The 19,193-nt window shown below is 45.1% G+C and overlaps 8 protein-coding genes across 8 annotated transcripts; 2 read left to right on the top strand and 6 right to left on the bottom strand.

Annotated features, from left to right (window-relative positions):
- Position 1: 1 nt before the first annotated feature.
- On the top strand, positions 2-2,158 carry SERLADRAFT_463294 (uncharacterized protein; the record flags this gene model as incomplete). The annotated part of the gene is made up of 12 exons (XM_007316446.1): positions 2-252; positions 477-538; positions 591-621; positions 675-722; positions 791-853; positions 916-1,009; positions 1,068-1,101; positions 1,159-1,276; positions 1,335-1,403; positions 1,472-1,493; positions 1,549-1,651; positions 1,735-2,158. 12 exons carry the CDS (start codon positions 136-138, stop codon positions 2,027-2,029), a joined length of 1,056 nt encoding a protein of 351 aa, XP_007316508.1.
- A 131-nt stretch (positions 2,159-2,289) lies between these two features.
- Positions 2,290-6,274, bottom strand: SERLADRAFT_355237 (uncharacterized protein; the record flags this gene model as incomplete). Its single annotated transcript, XM_007316445.1, has 9 exons — positions 2,290-2,846; positions 2,908-3,182; positions 3,240-3,714; positions 3,772-4,083; positions 4,136-4,246; positions 4,309-4,382; positions 4,436-5,330; positions 5,669-5,998; positions 6,054-6,274. The coding sequence occupies 9 exons, from the start codon at positions 6,153-6,155 to the stop codon at positions 2,667-2,669; spliced, it is 2,754 nt and encodes a 917-aa protein (XP_007316507.1).
- A 107-nt stretch (positions 6,275-6,381) lies between these two features.
- Positions 6,382-7,044, bottom strand: SERLADRAFT_384872 (uncharacterized protein; the record flags this gene model as incomplete). Its single annotated transcript, XM_007316444.1, has 3 exons — positions 6,382-6,575; positions 6,636-6,994; positions 7,020-7,044. 2 exons carry the CDS (start codon positions 6,741-6,743, stop codon positions 6,513-6,515), a joined length of 171 nt encoding a protein of 56 aa, XP_007316506.1.
- Positions 7,045-7,391: 347 nt separating this feature from the next.
- On the bottom strand, positions 7,392-8,636 carry SERLADRAFT_436148 (uncharacterized protein; the record flags this gene model as incomplete). The annotated part of the gene is made up of 8 exons (XM_007316443.1): positions 7,392-7,752; positions 7,817-7,878; positions 7,947-7,983; positions 8,051-8,067; positions 8,133-8,323; positions 8,374-8,416; positions 8,477-8,510; positions 8,593-8,636. 8 exons carry the CDS (start codon positions 8,634-8,636, stop codon positions 7,392-7,394), a joined length of 789 nt encoding a protein of 262 aa, XP_007316505.1.
- A 302-nt stretch (positions 8,637-8,938) lies between these two features.
- SERLADRAFT_463279 (uncharacterized protein) lies at positions 8,939-10,862 on the bottom strand (the record flags this gene model as incomplete). The annotated part of the gene is made up of 10 exons (XM_007316442.1): positions 8,939-8,953; positions 9,018-9,628; positions 9,698-9,882; positions 9,933-9,994; positions 10,061-10,097; positions 10,151-10,167; positions 10,226-10,452; positions 10,504-10,546; positions 10,613-10,646; positions 10,703-10,862. 9 exons carry the CDS (start codon positions 10,738-10,740, stop codon positions 9,465-9,467), a joined length of 807 nt encoding a protein of 268 aa, XP_007316504.1.
- A 92-nt stretch (positions 10,863-10,954) lies between these two features.
- SERLADRAFT_463273 (uncharacterized protein) lies at positions 10,955-12,454 on the bottom strand (the record flags this gene model as incomplete). Its single annotated transcript, XM_007316441.1, has 6 exons — positions 10,955-11,298; positions 11,355-11,510; positions 11,577-11,798; positions 11,854-12,052; positions 12,122-12,190; positions 12,254-12,454. 6 exons carry the CDS (start codon positions 12,332-12,334, stop codon positions 11,069-11,071), a joined length of 957 nt encoding a protein of 318 aa, XP_007316503.1.
- Positions 12,455-12,928: 474 nt separating this feature from the next.
- On the bottom strand, positions 12,929-14,663 carry SERLADRAFT_463272 (uncharacterized protein; the record flags this gene model as incomplete). The annotated part of the gene is made up of 5 exons (XM_007316440.1): positions 12,929-13,546; positions 13,606-13,676; positions 13,727-13,852; positions 13,909-14,207; positions 14,265-14,663. 5 exons carry the CDS (start codon positions 14,650-14,652, stop codon positions 13,318-13,320), a joined length of 1,113 nt encoding a protein of 370 aa, XP_007316502.1.
- Positions 14,664-15,026: 363 nt separating this feature from the next.
- SERLADRAFT_414409 (uncharacterized protein) lies at positions 15,027-19,163 on the top strand (the record flags this gene model as incomplete). The annotated part of the gene is made up of 15 exons (XM_007316439.1): positions 15,027-15,325; positions 15,376-15,477; positions 15,685-15,796; positions 15,852-15,933; positions 15,987-16,456; positions 16,520-16,772; positions 16,833-16,977; positions 17,039-17,195; positions 17,658-17,832; positions 17,887-17,936; positions 17,994-18,106; positions 18,187-18,258; positions 18,289-18,349; positions 18,469-18,690; positions 18,745-19,163. Coding segments are annotated over 15 exons (2,730 nt in total), but the record flags the coding sequence as incomplete, so codon positions are not given.
- Positions 19,164-19,193: the final 30 nt, after the last annotated feature.

Here is a 19,193-nt window from a genome sequence, read left to right as displayed (position 1 = left end):
TGAAGCTTCACATTATTGCATCTCAGGCTTTGCTACCACCTTGGGGCCCATACTATCATCTGGTCATACACTACCACTAGGCCATACGTTTTCTCCCCGTCCGGACGACATATTTGAACAACACACAGCCGCTCCATGGCTCTGCGTTTTATGATGATGACGCTAAACATCATTCTCGCTCTCTTATTTTGTATGCTACCTGGTGCACTGGCTGCAAGAGATGGGAGACTTGCTAACAGAACTATCGAAAGGGTGAGTTTCCTTCACTTTCAAGGAGTGCCATTCTATCTGCTGCAGTGCCCTTGATATTTCTGGGAGAAGCTATATGTATACAGCACTGATGTCAACGTTTTGGCATAAATGCGTCTGCATATCATGTCATCTTAGCATGCTCGGGCTCACTTCGAAATTTGTTTATTTCACCCAACCGCACGTGTACTTTCTTTCAGCTCGTGTACTCACCAAATTTCCCGCAGACCGTCCAACTACGCACTCACTCTATCTTCCCTCCTTATATCGACCAAGACCTTCAAAATCGGTGCGTGTATTCGTTGCATGTCTGTACTCTTTGTCCTCAAACACCTTTACAGATGGTGGGATTTCGGTGCAGACTCTTACGTTGTAAGTCACTAAGATTCAAGAATTTGGCTGCACGTGCTGATGTCAGAGGTAAGAATACCAACAAACATATACGATTAACTCGTGCTCGACCGTCCCAAATGGTATGCCTTTTGTTATTGTGTTTTCTTGTGACGGTAAATTAATATCTGGTAATTCTCACACTCTTTAGGGGTGGTTATGGTCGCGTCTCCCCATAACCGCGCAAAACTTTGTAATCGAAGTCGAATTCAAGGTAATTTTAATTGTTGTTGGTTGTCTCTTCGCCATTAATGTGGGTGTTCTACTATTGTGTAGATTTCAGGAGAATCAACTCATTTATTTGGAGACGGTATGGCTTTATGGCTAACCACAACCCGCGCAGAACCAGGACCTGTATTTGGTAGTATCGGTGAGTTGATATTGGTATCTACACCAACAGAAACTAATATGATTTCTTATCCATCAAGATAAATTCGAAGGTCTCGCTATATTCCTTGATACGTGAGATACAGACATGATGTTTCTACGGCGCCTTTTTCTGACATCTTGCTATCGCAGCTACGCAAATGCCCGTCATTCATATGGGTTTCCCCGTGTGTTGGCCATGATGGGTGATGGATCAACAAGTTATGATCAAGCGAATGATGGCGAAGCTAACAGCCTTGGGTCCTGTTCTGTGAGCACTTTATATCCCGGTATCAGTAGTGAATCATCGTTATTCATTAAACGGAAAGGCAAACTTCCGTCGGACCAACGGGGTCACGAAGTTAAAGATCACATACGTGAAGGACGGTTATATAGACGTGAGTTTTAATAAAACAACAAATTAGTGAGATAGGTGTTCACATTGTTTTTTTATTTTATGTCGCAGGTCAAAATGCATTATAGAGCATGTTCGTATCTGCCACTGCGAATCAAGTCTTAATCTGACTGATAATAATTCGCCAGGGGACGACTGGACTGACTGTTTCAGAATCGAAGGCGTCAACCTTCCTACGGCCCCTTACATAGGACTATCAGCCATGACTGGCGAAGTTTTCGATTCCCATGAGTATGTCGCTATTTAGAAACTTTTTCATCTATCCATTCTCTAACCATGCCCTGAATCTCACATTCCCATTGCGACTTTGGCAGTGTGATATCAGTAACGTCTTGGTCTGCTGTTCTTTCCTCAGAAGATGCCCCTCGTGACAAGCTTGGTGGACGGATATTCTCAAGTTCTCGAGGTTCGCAATCAGGATCCTGGTTTGGGTTCCTTTTCAAGCTATTCTTGTTTGCCGGTGTATGTGCCGGGGCGTTCTATGGATACAAGTCATACACGGTGAAAAACAACAACAGATACGGATACAGCGGTACCTTCGGATCGACTGGAGGTACTTTTGGTCAGTTAGGAGATAGGCTGGGATATACAAGTGGCAAACGATTTTGAAGCTTATGTTTTCCGGAACTGTGTAATGGGACGTCAGATTTTTGGGGACTTAAAATATCTTAGATCAAATGTTCATGCAGGTTTCAAGCCGCAGAGATAATGACATACATGCATTTATCTTTGGAATATTCAACTTGTGACCATCGATATCATGATTACGTGTGAAGTCTCGTCAATGAACGTTGGCAGCCTCTTGTTCATGTTTTGTACAGATATACAGCTATCTCTAACTATACAGCAAACACGATTGTACGTATATGATATGTGGTCACAATTTCATGTCAGTGTATGTATTCTGGTATGTAACTACTACTACTACTACTACTACTACTATGTATCTACGGAGTATGAGATGACAGCGAAAAGAAAGACTACTACTGATATACTAGCTACTAAAAAAGGCGAGGAATATACGACTCGGGTCAATTTCAGCTATCCTATGTTATGTAAATTCGGAACACTAAGAAGTTTGAAGATGTTGAGAAGAAGTTGTTGAATCAAGAAAAATGGAACCACTATTGCTACGAGAATATTCCGGGATGCAAGATAGAAGATAGGAGAGGAAAGGATAACTGGTGCGCCAGTTAACGTGGACTTTGATACAATGAACATTGATTTTGTCGTATTACATCTGCATCTAAACACCGTATCGTGTTGCTAGCCGCTCCTGGATCATGGGAGGGAACGCTGCTACCTGAGCAGCCCATCCAGCTTCGTCGTGACTTTTGAATCCAGAAAGCAACTGCTGAAACATGGCATTCAACTCAGCCGATGGTTGATTCCATCTTATTATCGCGTTACAGAACCATAAGAGGCTCTGTGCAAAGATTATCAAAAAGATCAATCAATGCAATATGTTCAAGACGGGCTCCACGAACCTTTGCAATGCCTGGAGGATTGGTTTGCACAAGAATACAGAATCCTCGGAAAGCTGAGTCTTTTTCCTCATTGTCCCGAATCTCATACAAAGCTTGACACCAAGCCTGAGCAAATTCAGAGAGATGAGGTGCCACAAGAGAGGGATGCATCAGTCCAATGCGGCCAATGGAAACTGCAGCATTCTCGTGCAAGCTCCGCGGTGCTTTCGGGTGCAGGAGGATAGGTATAAGACGGGCAATCAGAGGACCCGCCCATTGGTGAAACTCAGGATCATCTACAATAATCAAAGGTTTTATACCGAAGACAGAAATTTGGCACTAACGTCACGCACCTCGTCCATACCTCAAGGCCACTTCTCCAACGGACCATGCTGCATTATTACAAGCACTGATAAACTCAAGCTTGGGTTCAGGGTCAAGCTGTATTATCAACTCCGACATGATGCCAGGGAGATGGGGGCGTAACAGCGTGAAACATCCCATGGCCAAGTCTCCGACAAGTGCGTAGGCCGACTGTCTTACAGGTGCCTGTGGATGTTTAAGGCATACTGTAAGCAGGTTGAGGAGATTTGGCTGAGTCTGCGAAATCAGTGGCTCTAGAGTCATACTTAGGCCCTGCGTAAGCCCTGACAAAAGGTCAAGCGCAACTACCAAAAAAGATTTATCTGGCTCGTCGAGCTCGGGATTCTGCTGATAGGCTTGATACTGCAGTAAAGAATTGTGGATGATGTTGATGCACCTCTCGTAAACAGGTGTAGCGTAAGGCAAAAAACCTTGCCCCATAGCAATGGTTACAGATGCAAGGCACTGAATTTCAAAACTTGTCAGCACCTGCGCCGTAAGTTAAGGTCACAGAGAACTTACTTCCAGAAGTGGGATTAGATCCTCGTCATCATCCTTGAGCTTCCCCCATCGCTTGGTAAGAGGTGGCATTAATATTTCGATATACATCGGATTCTGTAAAGCTCGTCCGACAGCGTCTGCTAGCGTTCCGACAGCGTCGTAAAGAATGAGCATATTCTTATGCTGATACTTCTCGAACGCAAACACAAGATTCCGTAATACAGGTTCAAGATATGGGGCAAGCTCTGGGCCAGCATCTTCTTCCAGAGTCGCAAAAGCGCTACATCCGGCTTCTTGAACACGCTTATTGTCATCTAGTACCATTCGAAGGAGCTGAGATTTGGATTAAAAATCAAATTTGCCAAGATGAAACCGACAAACTTACACCTTCCATAGTCGGTACGAAGAATTGATTTTTGTGTTCTTCTGATATCGGTTGGGTACACCAACTAGCATAGCGACCTAACGTCCAGCAAGTGATCGAACGGACAAGGGGCTATGATAAGAAAAGATTGTGAGACGCAAGTTCATACTGAGAATTTACGTGAACAATGTTACCTTGGGGTCATTCAAGGTATTTATCAAATATGGGATGAGCGTTGATAAATGCTGCTCAATAGCATCAATACAGCCTTGAGATTGGTTGACGTCAGATTAACACAATGAGACATGGAAAGTTACTCACCTTCAGCCATGGCGCCTAAGGCGAGTATACCGCTTTCCCTCTCTAACCATTCCGTACTCCAGAGCTTGTCTTTTAGCGGACCCAAAAGCACATTCATCAACGTCGCCCCGAACCTAACAGCCAGCACATCCAACGCCGCAGCTGCACACTTCCTCAAATTCCACTCAGTTGACATCTCATCAGCAAAATCGTCGTCATCCAGTTCATATTCATCTTCTTCGTCAGAATCTATCGTTTCCTCGCCATATGCACCGCGCTTCGATTCATTACCATTACCTGCAGCTTCACGCTCAAGACCGTGAGACTTTCCACCATAATGACGGGGCTTGATGTCAGTTTCTTTGTCAGGAACTGTGGTATCTTCAGCATCGCCTTCTAACCAGAGGAGATCATCCTCCCCATAGACCATGCAGTCAAGAAGGACAGGTGCTACCCTCGGGAGCAGCGGATGTAAATATGGTGCAAGGTCAGGGTCCTCAGCGAAAGTCAACCAGAATTCGCAAGCCTCCAGCGCGACAGTTTCATTCTTGTCCTTTGTCGAATACAGCATATATTCAGCAACGTTCGACATTTCCGGCATTAGCTTTTCTGGACGAGCAGCGAGCAAAAGTACGAGTGCCTGGCATACGTGCCGACGGACTGCGGGGTCGTCGTCCGAAGCTCGTTTGAATAGACAAGCGATAAAAGCATCAATGTGAGCAAAAAGTGATTGTGAACCGATTGGCACAAAATATGAAAGGCAGGCAACGGCATGTGCTCGCATTTTTGACGAGGGATGTTCCGAAAGTAGAAGGAACTTGGGAATCATAAAATCTAGAGGCCGAGTCCCATTGATGTCGATATCCATTTTTCGGGGATAGTCCTCGCAAGCTTTTTCAAGCGTGTTAAATGCCGCCTGTAAGTGGATTCAAAAAGATCAATAAATCGACCATTTGAAGGGATACGAAGATCAAAATCGATGCACGTGTCAGAGGACTCTAATTAATGGGAATAATACACTGCTCGCTATACTTCTTCGTAATCAGATGAAATCAGGCATCTGAGCATACAATATACCGATGTGCCCAACCTAGCACACGTGGCACTTATTGATCGACAAACTCGTTGAAGCATGATAGTGCAACATTCTTGACATCCATCAGAAGCGATGCCCCAGAATAAAACATGTAACAAGATGGGAAGGTAGTAGAGGGGCTACTAGCAGTGGATAACCTAAGAAATGATCGAGCTCACCTCTTGAGAATCAGAGTCAGGAGAATCGAGCATGTTAACGAGTTGCTGCAAACATTCGGGCCAATTTTTAGGTTCAAGAACACCCAGAAAAGCTACAATGTCTTGTCCCGCCGCATTACGAATCATAGCAGGAGAGTCGTAGAATGCCTGCAGTACGGCTGATTTGACATAGTTTGCAACATCGGCGGTTGCATTGAGAATAAGACGTGAGTTGTTTTTGAGCAGGTATCCAGCGATAGTCCGAATCCGTGCTTCTTCTTGTGGCATGGCAGTCAAGATATATGCGAGATACGCAATGTAATCTGGTACACGCGTAAAGCTGTTCAATTTCTAGAAAGATGGCTGTAAACGCGGGGAATTTGAAACGACGAAGAGCTAGCCATACATGAGTGATGGCACGCTGAACTTTGTTCTGTGTATCTGTGGATTCGTGGATGGTTTGCAGGATTTCCTGCAAGCCAGCTGTCTGGGGCGACCAGGAAGACATTGTTACTGACAAAACGCGTTGAAGATACGAATGGAGGCAAACGCGCCGCAAGAAAGAAAGGATGAAGAATGTTGCCCATCCTTGGACCAAATTACGGGTGTATGTTACTGTTTACTGCCGTGGGAACATCACAAGAATAGCGTAATTAACTATTTTATTACAGTCAGGTCACGTTCTATGTCACGTTAATGTCACAGTTATCGCAGCTCTCCCATCGTTCCTGTGCACCGATCTTTTGATAAAACATCATCAGACATACAACATAACGACTTTCCTTGGTCTTACCTTTGCGTTTTGTCCTCAAGATCATTATCGACCGAGGATTTCACGAGCTCTCGGTATTCATATGGCTTGCCATCAGCATCGTGGTGCGGTATTACGAAGGTCAACATTCACGTCCTGGCAGGAGAAGCTCCGAAGGTATTTGATACTTATCTTAGCTTTCCTGTGGCAGAAGTCACACTCATCAAAGCTCATCAGTGTTCTTTTAGAAGCATCTGTGTTTCGGAAGATGTAGATCGATAAAAGCACTTCCAAATCAGTCTTATCAAGTCCGGTGGCGTGGCCCGCTGAAATACCCGCAGGCATTATTTAGTGCAGATCGGAACTGGCTGGCCTCGATGAGGTCCGTGTGATGCTCCTGATTTGGTCAGCATGGTCAGCATCGAAGTGCCAGAGTGGATTATTAGTCTCCTGCAAGGGGGCCCCCCAGAAAGAAGACTACGTTAACTGTACCTTCTAGGTGATTACCTGTCTTCTGAAGTTTATTTTCCTATTTGGCATAGTCACTGGAGTCATATATTGCGAAAGCCTTTTTCGACGTATCGGATGTATATATTACCGCTCTATTTCTAATCAAAGCAGTCTGACCGCTGGTCAAAGTAAATCAGTGGGTCTGTTGCACATCTTGCAGTCAAGGGTATAAGTGCGGCCCAATAACCCTTACATACCTTCGGCATGCCAGTGAGTTCCTCAGCTTCTGTATAGTTGTGGGACTTTCGAAGTCATGCACGAGGTAGGAGAACAGGTTACAATGGGGATGTAAATGCGATTCCTCTGAGAAAATCCATCTATGGCATTAACATGAGGCGTTCAATACGGTAGGTTGGTTATGACTTCCAATAGTACGTTTGGTTATCGCATGACTAGTACGACATCGCGGATTATTATCAAGGTCAGACGCATGAGTGTGGTACGGAGTGCATTGGAACTAAGGCAACGATTTCGATGGTCAATTTATGGAACGAAATAGTAAAAAGCATATAACGTACGGCGTCCGGCACATGGCGAGCACCATTCCATCATGTAATCGTATAAGAGCTTCTGCCATTTGACTGCTGGGGGGACGAAATGACCTAATATATCGGTAAGGGATACAGTAAGCAGTTTGATAGAATGTTTGGTTAAATATTTCGCACCACCGGGATGTTCCTCTACTCTCCCATTGGTGGACCAACTGATGAATGGTTCAGCATTGTCAACGACAACATCGGTCTTCCCACTAAGATGAAGCGTGGCAGTCGAATATGGTAAGCTCATTACGTGACGAATGAGAGGATGTGTTGGAATAGCTGGAGAGATAGATATACAGAATTGACTGATCAGACAACAGTAAGCCAAGATAAATTATCTTATGATACCACACGAATGACAATACTTACAATGGAGGATGAGGAGCTTGGCCATTGTGCGAAAACGAGGGGTACAGAGAAGGTTTTTCTAGCTATATATCAATATCACAGAAGGTTGGATATGAATTTTCTCTTTATTGAAAACAGAGGTGGAACCCACCAGAGCAGCGAGCAACAAGGCAGTGGTTGCTCCTTGGCTTACTCAGTAACAGATCAGACACTATCACGTAAAACCTGCAAACAATACGAAACCACGGTTCTCACCTAAAACCGAGAACACCCTGGCATAGAGGGGAAAAGTCTTCATTAACACCTCTGATAAACTTACAAAGTGAACGAAACCCACTGCAAAATGGTTACCCATTAGAACCTCCTTGAGCATCATTAAACACTCCTCTAAGCCATATGTCAGTATCTTGCTTGCCATGTCCACGCCCCACCAGGCTCGGAATTCGCGATCTTGTGCTGGTCCGTGCGCAGGAAAAGGCTCTGAATTGGTGGACACTGGGTGAAGCTTGAAAGGTCCGTCGATAAACACTAAGACAAAAGGTAAGTACAAGACAAATATTTATCAGCGCATCGCTTACCAAGTTCATATTGCTCTTTACACAGCTCGCGAAGATTCTTGAGCTGTACGACGCGTTGTATTGTGTAAACAGATTCCAGATCAGAAATTGAATATTTAATTACCTTCTTGCTAAAATATATAGCGTTTTGCGCTTGCCTTCGATTTTACAATCGATTGTGAAAAGGGAAAACAAGGATCAGCATCATTTCACGACGATTATGGCTTTCTAAGCCCTTACCCGTGAAGCACTAGCACCTTCGGTCGTGGTCCAGAAGACGTCATGCTAGCAATCATACAGTTGAAACTTGTAAAAACTGGCGTTGACCTTGGTACTTATATGTTCGGGATGGAATTCACAGTCTCAAACCCACGATGGTCTCCCAGCTTCTGGACTAACCCAAAGACAGTTATTGTTAGATTGTAAAACATATTTTATACCTCGGATACTTACCTCGGCTGATTTCCATTTTTCATGCGCCAACCTTCATAGTATGTTTCTTCCAATTTATTTGTTTAATACCCTTGATTTATACAGTAGGCTTCATATTCGCGTCCCAGGTATTCGAATTGACCGCGGTGACTATGAAAAAAAAAACTTCCTACGCATTATTAGGGAACAGTTGAATAATAAATAGCATCCTGCTGAGATAGATTGGCACTTACTAGGGTTATACTAGCCATAGTGCCGTCAGCATATCCAATTCGTATCGGTCCTTACCAATAAAATATCTTTTTCGTCCTCCCGAGACAACGGTCAACCTGCTGTTCACATTCAACCAGAATACAAGCCAAGTTCCGAGCGCGACTTGGAGAACCTTGTTCACCCCAAGTTCTGTGGCGGGCCGGTGTACCTCACCGATCCTTCTGACTCCAAGGGACACGAATATAACACGTAAACATTGGATTGTAGTGCAGGATTTATGTTATCGCCCACACATACAAACATAATCTAAGCTGAGAATCACGCTGGTTCTGATCGGGCGACATAGTGAAGAGTCCAGGACGGATGATATGCTGAGTGGCATCTGGATGATAGTGGTCAGTCTTGTAAAAATACAGTCGATTTGAGCATTCTCTAATAATCTACTGCAGAACGGGTTTCTAGGTGCTTCACAGGTTGGCATTTGGGCCGTTCGCGGGATCAGAGGTCATTGGAGTTGCTGCACCGGAACTTGTCACTGACGAAGTTCCAGGGGAGGCGACGCTCCCTCCTGGGTTGTGGAAGTAGTCACGGAAGAAGTTCCTCCAGTTAGCCTTTGAAGGCACAAAATGCCCTACAGCACATTAACGAGTGTGTTTATGTATGGTTAAAGACAATGGTCCTGAAAGTGACAAGGACGAACCTCCGCCATGTTCTTCTTTTCTTGCGTTAGTGGAAAGTTCAAGTAGCACTTTAGATCGCTCCTCTGTGACTATGAAATCTGTCCTGCCAATGACATGAACTGTTGGGGTGGAGAAAGGCGAGCTGAAAACTTCAGCACTGAGGGCTCCGGGTGCCCTGAACCCTGATACCGAAACACAAAATTGGCTTTGCAAGACTCAGTTAAGCCTCACCTATACATGGGGAAACGGACGTACAACGGTGGGTGGAGAGGTTGACCATCGACAAGAAATGGAGGGTACAAGTGAGGTCTTTCGAGCTATAGAGGAACGTAAAAAGTCCAGCATCCACATGAAGCTCTAGAAAGAGGAAACTGAATACAAACCAAAGCTGCAAGCAGAGCTGCCATGGCTGCCCCTTGACTGACGTACTCCCCTTCATTGGCGCCAGATTATACATAGTAAGCTGGACTCACCTGAAACCAAAGACACCCTGCAGCCCAATCGGATAAAAAAAAAGTGTTCAGTGATTAAGATGAAACACAACTCACATCGAACCGATCGCGCTTTAATACTTCTTTAAGCATAAGCAAAGATTCATCTAACCCATGCGCCACTGTTCGTTCTGGGTTAGACCTCCACCATGCCCGTGGTGTGAGGGAGGGATCTGAATCTGCTGCAGAAGCTTCAGGCGCTCCCAAAGCATCCAGCGATGTCGTCGGGAACGATAAGCCCACAAGGTCAATGGGGTGGAGAACAGTTTGTCCATCCACAAATACTATAATAAATATAAGCAAAGTACCATGAATTTGATACGACATCGATATACCCAGTTCGATCTCTTTCCCAAGAGACTTGCGGAGTGCTCCCAGCTTCACATATGGACCCCACGATGTAAATTAGCAGAATCATTCAAAACGAGCATTGTAATGACTAACGCGTTTACTGAAAATAATCGCATTTTGGGAGTACCTGTCAATTCAACACTCATTGCAATGAAAATATAACCATCTTTTAAGGTGACTTGCCCGTGTAGCATCAGGATCTTCCTTGGTACTCCGGACATGTCGTTCAAGTTAAGATGCAGAATCGACTTGTTGTCCTCTAAGACCAGCTGTAGGTGACGGTAAACCAAAGTTTGAAAGCTTAGTAGCAGTAGCCGGTATGGTGTTGAGAACTTCCAGGGTCAACTTTGAGCCTGAGGTTGCTGGAGATGTCTTGATAGCCGGCTACACGGCCCGGGCCTAAACAGTGAAAATTCCCCCAAGGCCAAACTTGACACTAAACCAAACCTCTCAAGTTGTGGTTATACAATACTATGGGTATCACACATTACAGCGTTATCATCCTGTCATAGGTCGCTCGACCATAAAAAGTCCTACATTATCCTACAATCACTCCGAATAGTGGTCCTCGCTCGTGGTTACTTTCAACTTCTCGATCATCGTGCTCACTCGTTCGTACACTGCGAATACAATCGCCTGCCCAGGTGCAACTCGCAACACACGTGGGGTTATTCCCTTGTAGAAGGATCTGACACCCTCTTGCCGCCACATATCAGAGGCGATCAGCTGTATTCGCTGAAACGCAGATTGCCCTGGCTCCGCCGTGGCCTTCTGTAATCCTTATATAAACAATAATTAGAAGGTTGTTTGTTTTGGCAGGAGGCTTCCCACTTACGTGTTTTTATCGTGTCTATTGGAGCGTTGGAGAATGGCCCCATAGCCCCGGAAATGAGACCGATGATCATGTGCTGGTAAGATGGTAGCTCTTGAAGTTCAGGTTGATATCGATGGGCTAACTTCTTGATTTCTTGGTAGGCAGTGAAATTGGCACCTGCAAATACACTATTCAGCCACTTCTCCCTGGAAGTCAAAGTCGTGATGAATGTTTAGCTCTCACCTTGATTAGTGGCTTGCCGCAGAGCTGTAAGAGAGACACCTCGGTATAGTGTTGCTATTCCTTCCTCTCGAATTATTGTGTACACCGCATGTCCTGCATTGCGGTACCGGGGTGCTTCTAGTGGATCAGCGAGAGAATGCTGCTGGGCCTGTAGGCGGATTTTCACCACCTCCATTGGCGTAACTACAGCTACCGCTTCAGTAGTCCCTGCAGCGAGACCAGCTGATGGATACCCCTGTTTAGGATTTCTTTTCCAAAAGGAGGCAACACAACTAACCAATAAAGATGGAACCGACGCTGGTATTTCCAGTTGTTTTGTCGGCCAACCAGCCTTTGTATGTTTCAAAGCTTGCAAAACGAATGGCCATTTTTGGCACGATTCCCGAAAGAACAGCTCCAAGACCTTTATACAAAGCCAATGGTGTTTCACGTCTCACAATCAAGATACCAGTGGCAATAAAACCCCTGGGTTTCGTCTATCGCAGGATTTCCCTGGTCAATCAGCTTCTCGTTACTCATAGCCAGGGAGTCTTGCTTGCACTTACCCCAGGTGCCAACCCCGACTTGGATAACTGCATTCTCACCTTGATGGTGTCCAGCGGCTGACAACACAGCTGAACAAATGTTCAAACACAATCAGCTACAATACCATTAACGAGATCTTTTCTATTACTCACCGCCTCCATTCCCCCTGCTAGTCCACCAGCGGTAATGTGCGTTGCAAAACCTACTGGTTTCTTTTTCCCTGCTCGAGACATAGCTAAGCGCTCTCTGTTGTTCTAGATTCGCGACCTGGATATTGCAAGGATGAGTCACCAGCCCTGGTAAGCTAGCGCTAGTACTAAGGTAAAGGAGCAATGAATAATGGACTATGTCCCATCCGACCTCTTCAGAGCGGACATAAACATGTGAATTCTCAACATTTCCTATTTAGGAAAGAGCCGCATTAGTCCCGACGCAGTTCAGTCTTTCATTGGCCTCATGCACGGACAATGGCAGGCCAAAAGACTTGTCCTCCCCCGCTCTTAGTCCGCTATACGCATGCATTCTCGTGGTATACAACTCGCTACCACCACTATCTCCAAATCCACCTATACAAACATGTACATATTTACCGCCCTTGTCGGCCTTTGGTTTTAACTTGCATGTTCCGCTGAGGTCCGACGGTGCCATGATCTTCCGTTCCGCTGGAACAGAGAGCGAGCCAGCACATTACTGTACTAGCATTCTTGTCAACGCTGACCCCTGTTGTATCCTAGATTATCATATGATACAATGAAACCCTCTTACTTCACAGCGAGTCGCCGACTCCGAGTTTCACATGCCAGCGTCCCAGGTTGTCATATCTGTGGCAAGTATCACGACCTCTGGTGCTATTGAGATAAGCCACTTGATCGACATCGTCTTACAACGAGTAATATGAAATGCAACTGTACTGTGTATTAGTAGTAACTCTGCAGGGTACGTATCCAACGTTAATGTCCACGGTGTACGTAGCACACATCAATTGAATGTGCAATGATCACTGCTAGCGGTAAAAATGAGTGTCCGAAACAAGGTCCATAAGTCTAAGGAAGTGACCAATGCAGTCTAAATCTAGGTCTGTAGCTTGAAGATAATCTAACGGCAAGTCCATGGGATGGAGCAAACAAAGAAAGCAACGGCCATGTAGAGCACCGGGATTCCACAAAGTTACCCTCTAAAGATGATGTACAACGAAAAGACTTGGAACGAATATCATTCAGGATGGTGGAGGCGGCGATGAAGGTGTTGAAGGTGTTGAGGGCGAGTCCGTAGGTTTCTCTGAATCCACAGCAGACGACGATGACTCTATGCTAGAGGACTCCGGACTCAGAGGTTTTGTTTCCTCTGGCGAAACCACAGTACCGACGGATATTTCATCGTCACGCGGGGATTTACGAGAAAAGGTATGTGGAAACAAACGATGTTGCATGTATGCGAAAGCAGGACTGTATTAAGCACAAAGGATTAGAAAGAATCCGAAGAAATACTTTTAAAAGTAACACACGTGAGAGCTAAAGAAATCGCAAGTAAAATCGGAGTCGTTTTGGGAGGTTCATAGCCGTTATTCAATATATACTGGACAATATTGTCAACAAGCAGTCTATCGCGAGGAGATAACGACATACCACCAAATGCGAAGGATTTCTATCAAAGAGATATCGGAGACCGCAACTCAGACCAGACTGTTTGTTGATGATTAGGTCTAAACCCAAACAACAAAGAAACGTTCCTATCGAGGCAGAACCAAGTGTCTGTCGTAGCATCCACAATTTAGCAGTCATCATAGGATGAAAGCAGAACGACTCACAATTCCAGCCCTTTGTCTTAAAAGGATCAATGATATGCCAAGAAGACCAACCAGTGCGATTAATAACCAGTTAAGGACGTAAAGGCGTGTTCCTGTTATCAAAAGACCGGGACGAAGTAATATAATGCGAATCCCTAGAGCCAGTCCACCAAGGATTCCCAAAAGTAACAATCCGGCTATGCGCCCTGCTTCTAGAAGGCCTAGAGCGAAGCCGAAGCCGAACAAAACCAATACAAGGATCGTCAGCACTAAGTCTGAGATTCCACCACCGCTCATAGTATTTGTGAACGCGGCCCATGCTGTTTCGAAGGTCTCAGCATGTTAAACCTCAGAAGTAAGAATAGGAATATACAAACAGCAAACGGCGATAGTCAGCCCTAGAGCAGTTCCAGTTGTGAAACGCCATCCTCGAATGCCCGCTAGCATGAGCGGAGCACCAGTCGTGAAAGAGAAAGCTACCCAGAGTATAGCCGGAATTGAGAAACCACTTCCACTTCCATCGGAGGCGACCCCTTGAGGGACTTGCTGACTGGTAGTGGGGTTGTAAACACCTGTAGCGCCAGCCGAGTTGGTCTGGACGACGTCACGCTGGAAGTTGGATAATTGGCTATACGTGTATGCACCATGACCTTCTCTAGTTGGCGTCGGAGTGGCAAGGGCGGTGCTGGCAAGGAAAAGTAAGAGCCATACAGCAGACAGAACGTTGAACTTGAAGCAGGTTGTGACTGCGGAAGGTTTAGACATGATAATGAACGATTCCGGATTAAACACGAAAAGAGTGGACAGCCGGATTGCTGTAATGCAAATGCCAGCTAAAAAGAGAGATACCGACCAGCTTGGGTCACGGTTGGACGGCGGAAAACAGTGTAAGTAACTGTAGAAAGAAAAAGATGAAAATATGTGATTTGTTTCACAGCGAAAAGGGGAAATGTGCGATACTAGGTGTTTGCGGTAATCATAATACTGTGACAGTACCTGTTTACTTTTCGGCTGCAGCGGCGTGTAGTAATGCCAGAAAGATAAATTTGGATGGTTGCCTAGTGTGCGGTTATGGTGGCAATGGAATCACGTGAATATACGCGACGCGTCTGCTTCACGTGACTGTGACTTTCAGCTCGATGAGCCTTCAGCTACCCGCCACAACCTACGAACATAACAATATGGTTTCTTCAGAGAACTGTCAGGAACAGCTAGCGTCTTTATTGAATCATCTCGGAGGTCCTTCAATATCACCCACAGATATCGAGTGGGCTCTGGATCTTCCATCTGGAAAGAGATTAATTCAGTTCTTCGTGGATCAGCTTGCGGACGGTGAAGTTGGCTTGGAACACATTACGGATTGTGAAGATGGAATATCAAGCACGCAGTACAGAACATCCTTACAACATCTTGCTTTAGAATCCGAGGAGGTACAGAGGTCCGTATCATAGATAATGGAACTCAAACAGATATCTGACATCGCAAAAGTCTAAAGCGAGCATCGTCCATTGGACTTTGCGATAACCTTGACTTGGAAAGTGAAATTATGTTGCCTGCTCCTCCTGGATATCAAACAACTGCAGTTTTAAAGTATGTTCCATCATACATTATCCAGCGGCAGCGGCATTATGAACCATGTATGTTAAGGTCACAGACGGAGTTTATGAATTCAGAATCTGAACTATTGGAGGAGCATGTGCAACGTTTGAGACATAGACTACAACTAACCAAGGGAGTGAAAATATCGAACCATTCGATCTGTAAGGACTTATGTTGTCTCCATTTCATTCTATTTAGGATCGCGTCAGAGAAGGCAAGAAGTACATCCAAGGATCTTCGAGCCATCATTAATCACAAAGAGGACAGCATAAGGCTTAGACAAGATTCCATACAAGATCTGTCTTTCAGTGTCAGTATTTGTTAAGATGAGCAGCATATATTCACTCATTTCCTTTCTTCAACAGGCAGATGGAGTAAGCGCTTCGGCAGTCGATGCCGCTATAGGTTTGATCGATGTGGTTGACATTGATAACAAGAGGGAGCGAAGTAAACTTCTTAACTGGCTTGAGCTGAATGTACGCTAAAGAGCTCATCTACAGAACTTTCGCGTGAAGCATTCTCTTCCCTCGATGACTTAAGATCGTCACTCGCGTCAATTTACGACATTCGTTCCCAAATAATTTGCTTGCTCGAATCAAGGCTACATGCCATTAAAACGGTCTATGGAAATCTGCCATCTACGGAACAAGTGAAGCAAGATGCTGCGAGGCTGCAGCGGATTTTCAGCGAAAAGGCGCATAGAGCTAATACATGTCCTGTGACTCTGGCAGAAGCAGCCCAGGACGCTGTTTATAAGCAACAACTGACCTCCGCAGATGAGATTTTGAGTGGCGAATTAAAGACCTCTGTCTTAGAAGTACTGGGCAACTTAGGAACCAGTTTAGAGAGTTCTTGGCCTGATGGTGATAATGGCACTAGCCTAAACATTGACATTGAAGCGGAACTAGAGAGTGCGTGGAACAACGATCAAATTGATATTCTTGAGGCACATGAGGCACTGTTGAATGAAGTAAGTATATTTCTTCTCTTGTCGTCTGATAATTTTCTAAATCCGATTTTTACTCATTTGAAGGTTGGGACGGAGCTGACGACTCATCTGCTACCACCATTAGAGGATATTTCAGAGAATCTGCGTACCCTCAATGACATTGCATATGAAGCACAAGCCCTCGTTGGAGCACTTGTTGAAGAATTAGAAGAGATCGTCGATGATTCTCATAAGGGAATAGAGATTCATAACAAGATGAGCGAGGACAGGAACGCTGCTGATGACAATAGTCAATCTTTAGAGGTGAAGATGATGAACTTACTGAAACGACTGAAAGGTAATTTGACTTCCAATGTCTCATCTTCCGCTAGCGTTAAATTTCTCCTGACGTTGATAGATATAAGAATCGCGCACTCTCCATTAATATTGCTAACTCGCGAGGATCTATCACAAGAACTTCAGAGTTTGGCGCACAAGGCGCAAGATGTATCTCGGAAACAACAGGAATGGGTCAATTCCCTTCCTATGAGCCTGGCAGACTTGTGAGTCTTGGATAACTTAAAGCCAGATCATCACATGGTTGAAAAATCATTATCTATAAAGGTGCGGCTACCAGCATCCGCCTCTCGCTGCAACTTATAAATGTTCCCCAATGAACTCATCACATCCTTACTCGCTACCACGCGAGCTCAGGGCATTGCGGAATGATACCTGTGACAAGAGTGATGCCCTAAGAGCAGACATAGTAAGACTACAAAGGGTACGTCACATGGTTTTCTTTTCAGTGAACATCCAAAATTTATCCGAATCACTCCAAGGACGCCGATAGCATGATGACCGGCAGAGTCAAAAGGAAACTAGAGTCTTTCTCAGTGAAATGGGGAACTAGATCTGATCAGAAGTAGTTCTGGCTAGACAGATATTAGCGGGGGCCGTAGAAAGGAGCTTATCGGATCCTGCTACTGTGACATGCCGCCGATCCTATCCAAATAGACCAGCTCAAATAAATTGCCGAAACTGAAGTGCTGAGGTGCAGAGCTATCCATTGGCTGATAAGTAGGGGTTTGTATGACTGTGGCTTCAACAATAATTCCTTGACTTCACGTTTTTAGCCATATTTGGATATCTTTGATCATCTTTACAAGTGGTATCAATCACCTCATACTAAAACGGTCGTTCGAGTTGTACACTGGCAACTACACGACTATTATATCGGATATAGATGGAAGACGCTGTAACTAGCTTCAGTCATGACATCCTTATTGAAGAAAAGGCACAAGTGATGGAAAGCATCCGAAAGGAATCTCAGGATCTGTACAATCGCCTTCATTCCATTGCTGAAGATGCTACCTTTGTTGAACAAGCTCAAAGAGCATATCCCGACCTTCCGCTTTTGCGTAGGTCATAGTTTTGCGGTGCTTTTGATTCATATTATCTGATTAGAAGCTCAGCTAATCTACGTTGCGGTGCTTGGTATGCAGACCCGACTACCACTGGCCATGTGAGGATTCACGCTGTCGATACTCTCCTTTTATTCTCTGATTCTCTCTAACGACAGAGTTTCTCGCACTGGGCATATTTCAAATCCACAGACGGGCATACAGGCAACTGGGGTTTCAATTTGCGACGGCCTAACTTGCATATTCTGCCGCTGTTGGCGCAGCATCGAGGGTAAGTCGCTCATAAAAATGACATATAGAGTACTTCCCTCATTTTGCACTCACCATTGTGCATTCATATTTTGTGCATAGAATTGTACTGGTAGACTCAACTAGGGCTGGAAAACGTATGCCTGATTCACTATCAAAGACGGTACCAATATGGTGTGCCGTAATTAATCGGGCTATCCACAGGTTAAAACCGAGTTCGGAGACTGCGAATTGGAACAATAAGCTCTATACACCTCCTGGCGTGGTCAGTGCTCAAGAGCACGACCGGATAGAGAGTAGATTGGATGGCTGGGCTGATGATTTGGTGGTGAATCACATTATTCCCAGTAATATGTTCCTGTTTCCTCAAATTATCTTCAATAGGCCTCTTTCTACCGTTTACCGGAGCTCACGCTACCATTAAGGCCGATCTGGATCACACCTTCCACTTCAGTATTTCCAGAATTCTTGGATGTCGGTGACCGGAAATACATCCCAGTGATCTGTCTTTCGGCTTCCAAGCAGATCTTTGATGGAATGGAAAGGCGAGCCCATGCATTTACATATATACAAGGCTCAGGAGATGACCATGAGCTTTGGGGAATGGTACGTATTTGAAAGTCTTAGCGTCCGAAAGTCCTCATCAGCTTCGAATCATAGGGTTTGACACCAGATCTATTCTGGCAGAATCGGGAGAAAATCTTGAACGAGAGCCGAGAAGGGCTCCCAGTGCTCGTTCGTTCTATAGTATCTGCTTCGAGAGAAGAGCTTGTCCCCACAGGTTGTGACAACCTTCGTACCCCTATCACACAAGTCAGCGGCTTGATCATGCTTTGTTCAAACTCGGAATGCTCGAACTCTTCGAATCATAAAATACCATCCCGCGCTCAAGGTGACGCTGACATCGCTCATCTCCAGCTGAGCTCCTTGGAATTTCCCCCTATTTCAGTTCCTGATAAGCCTGCAGCGCCCTACATACTTCAGATCGTCACACCCTTTGGGAAGAAGGGACAGATACACTATCTGCAGGTCGTTCTGCCACGATCTATGATTTTCATTGAATCTCACATCAAGAGTGGGCGCCCGGTTTGTATTTCCTGTGACACAGG

The sequence above is a fragment of the Serpula lacrymans genome, assembly GCF_000218685.1.
Source record: "Serpula lacrymans var. lacrymans S7.9 unplaced genomic scaffold SERLAscaffold_5, whole genome shotgun sequence".
In the NCBI taxonomy this organism is placed as follows: domain Eukaryota; kingdom Fungi; phylum Basidiomycota; class Agaricomycetes; order Boletales; family Serpulaceae; genus Serpula; species Serpula lacrymans.
This window is presented reverse-complemented; position numbering and strand designations above follow the sequence as displayed.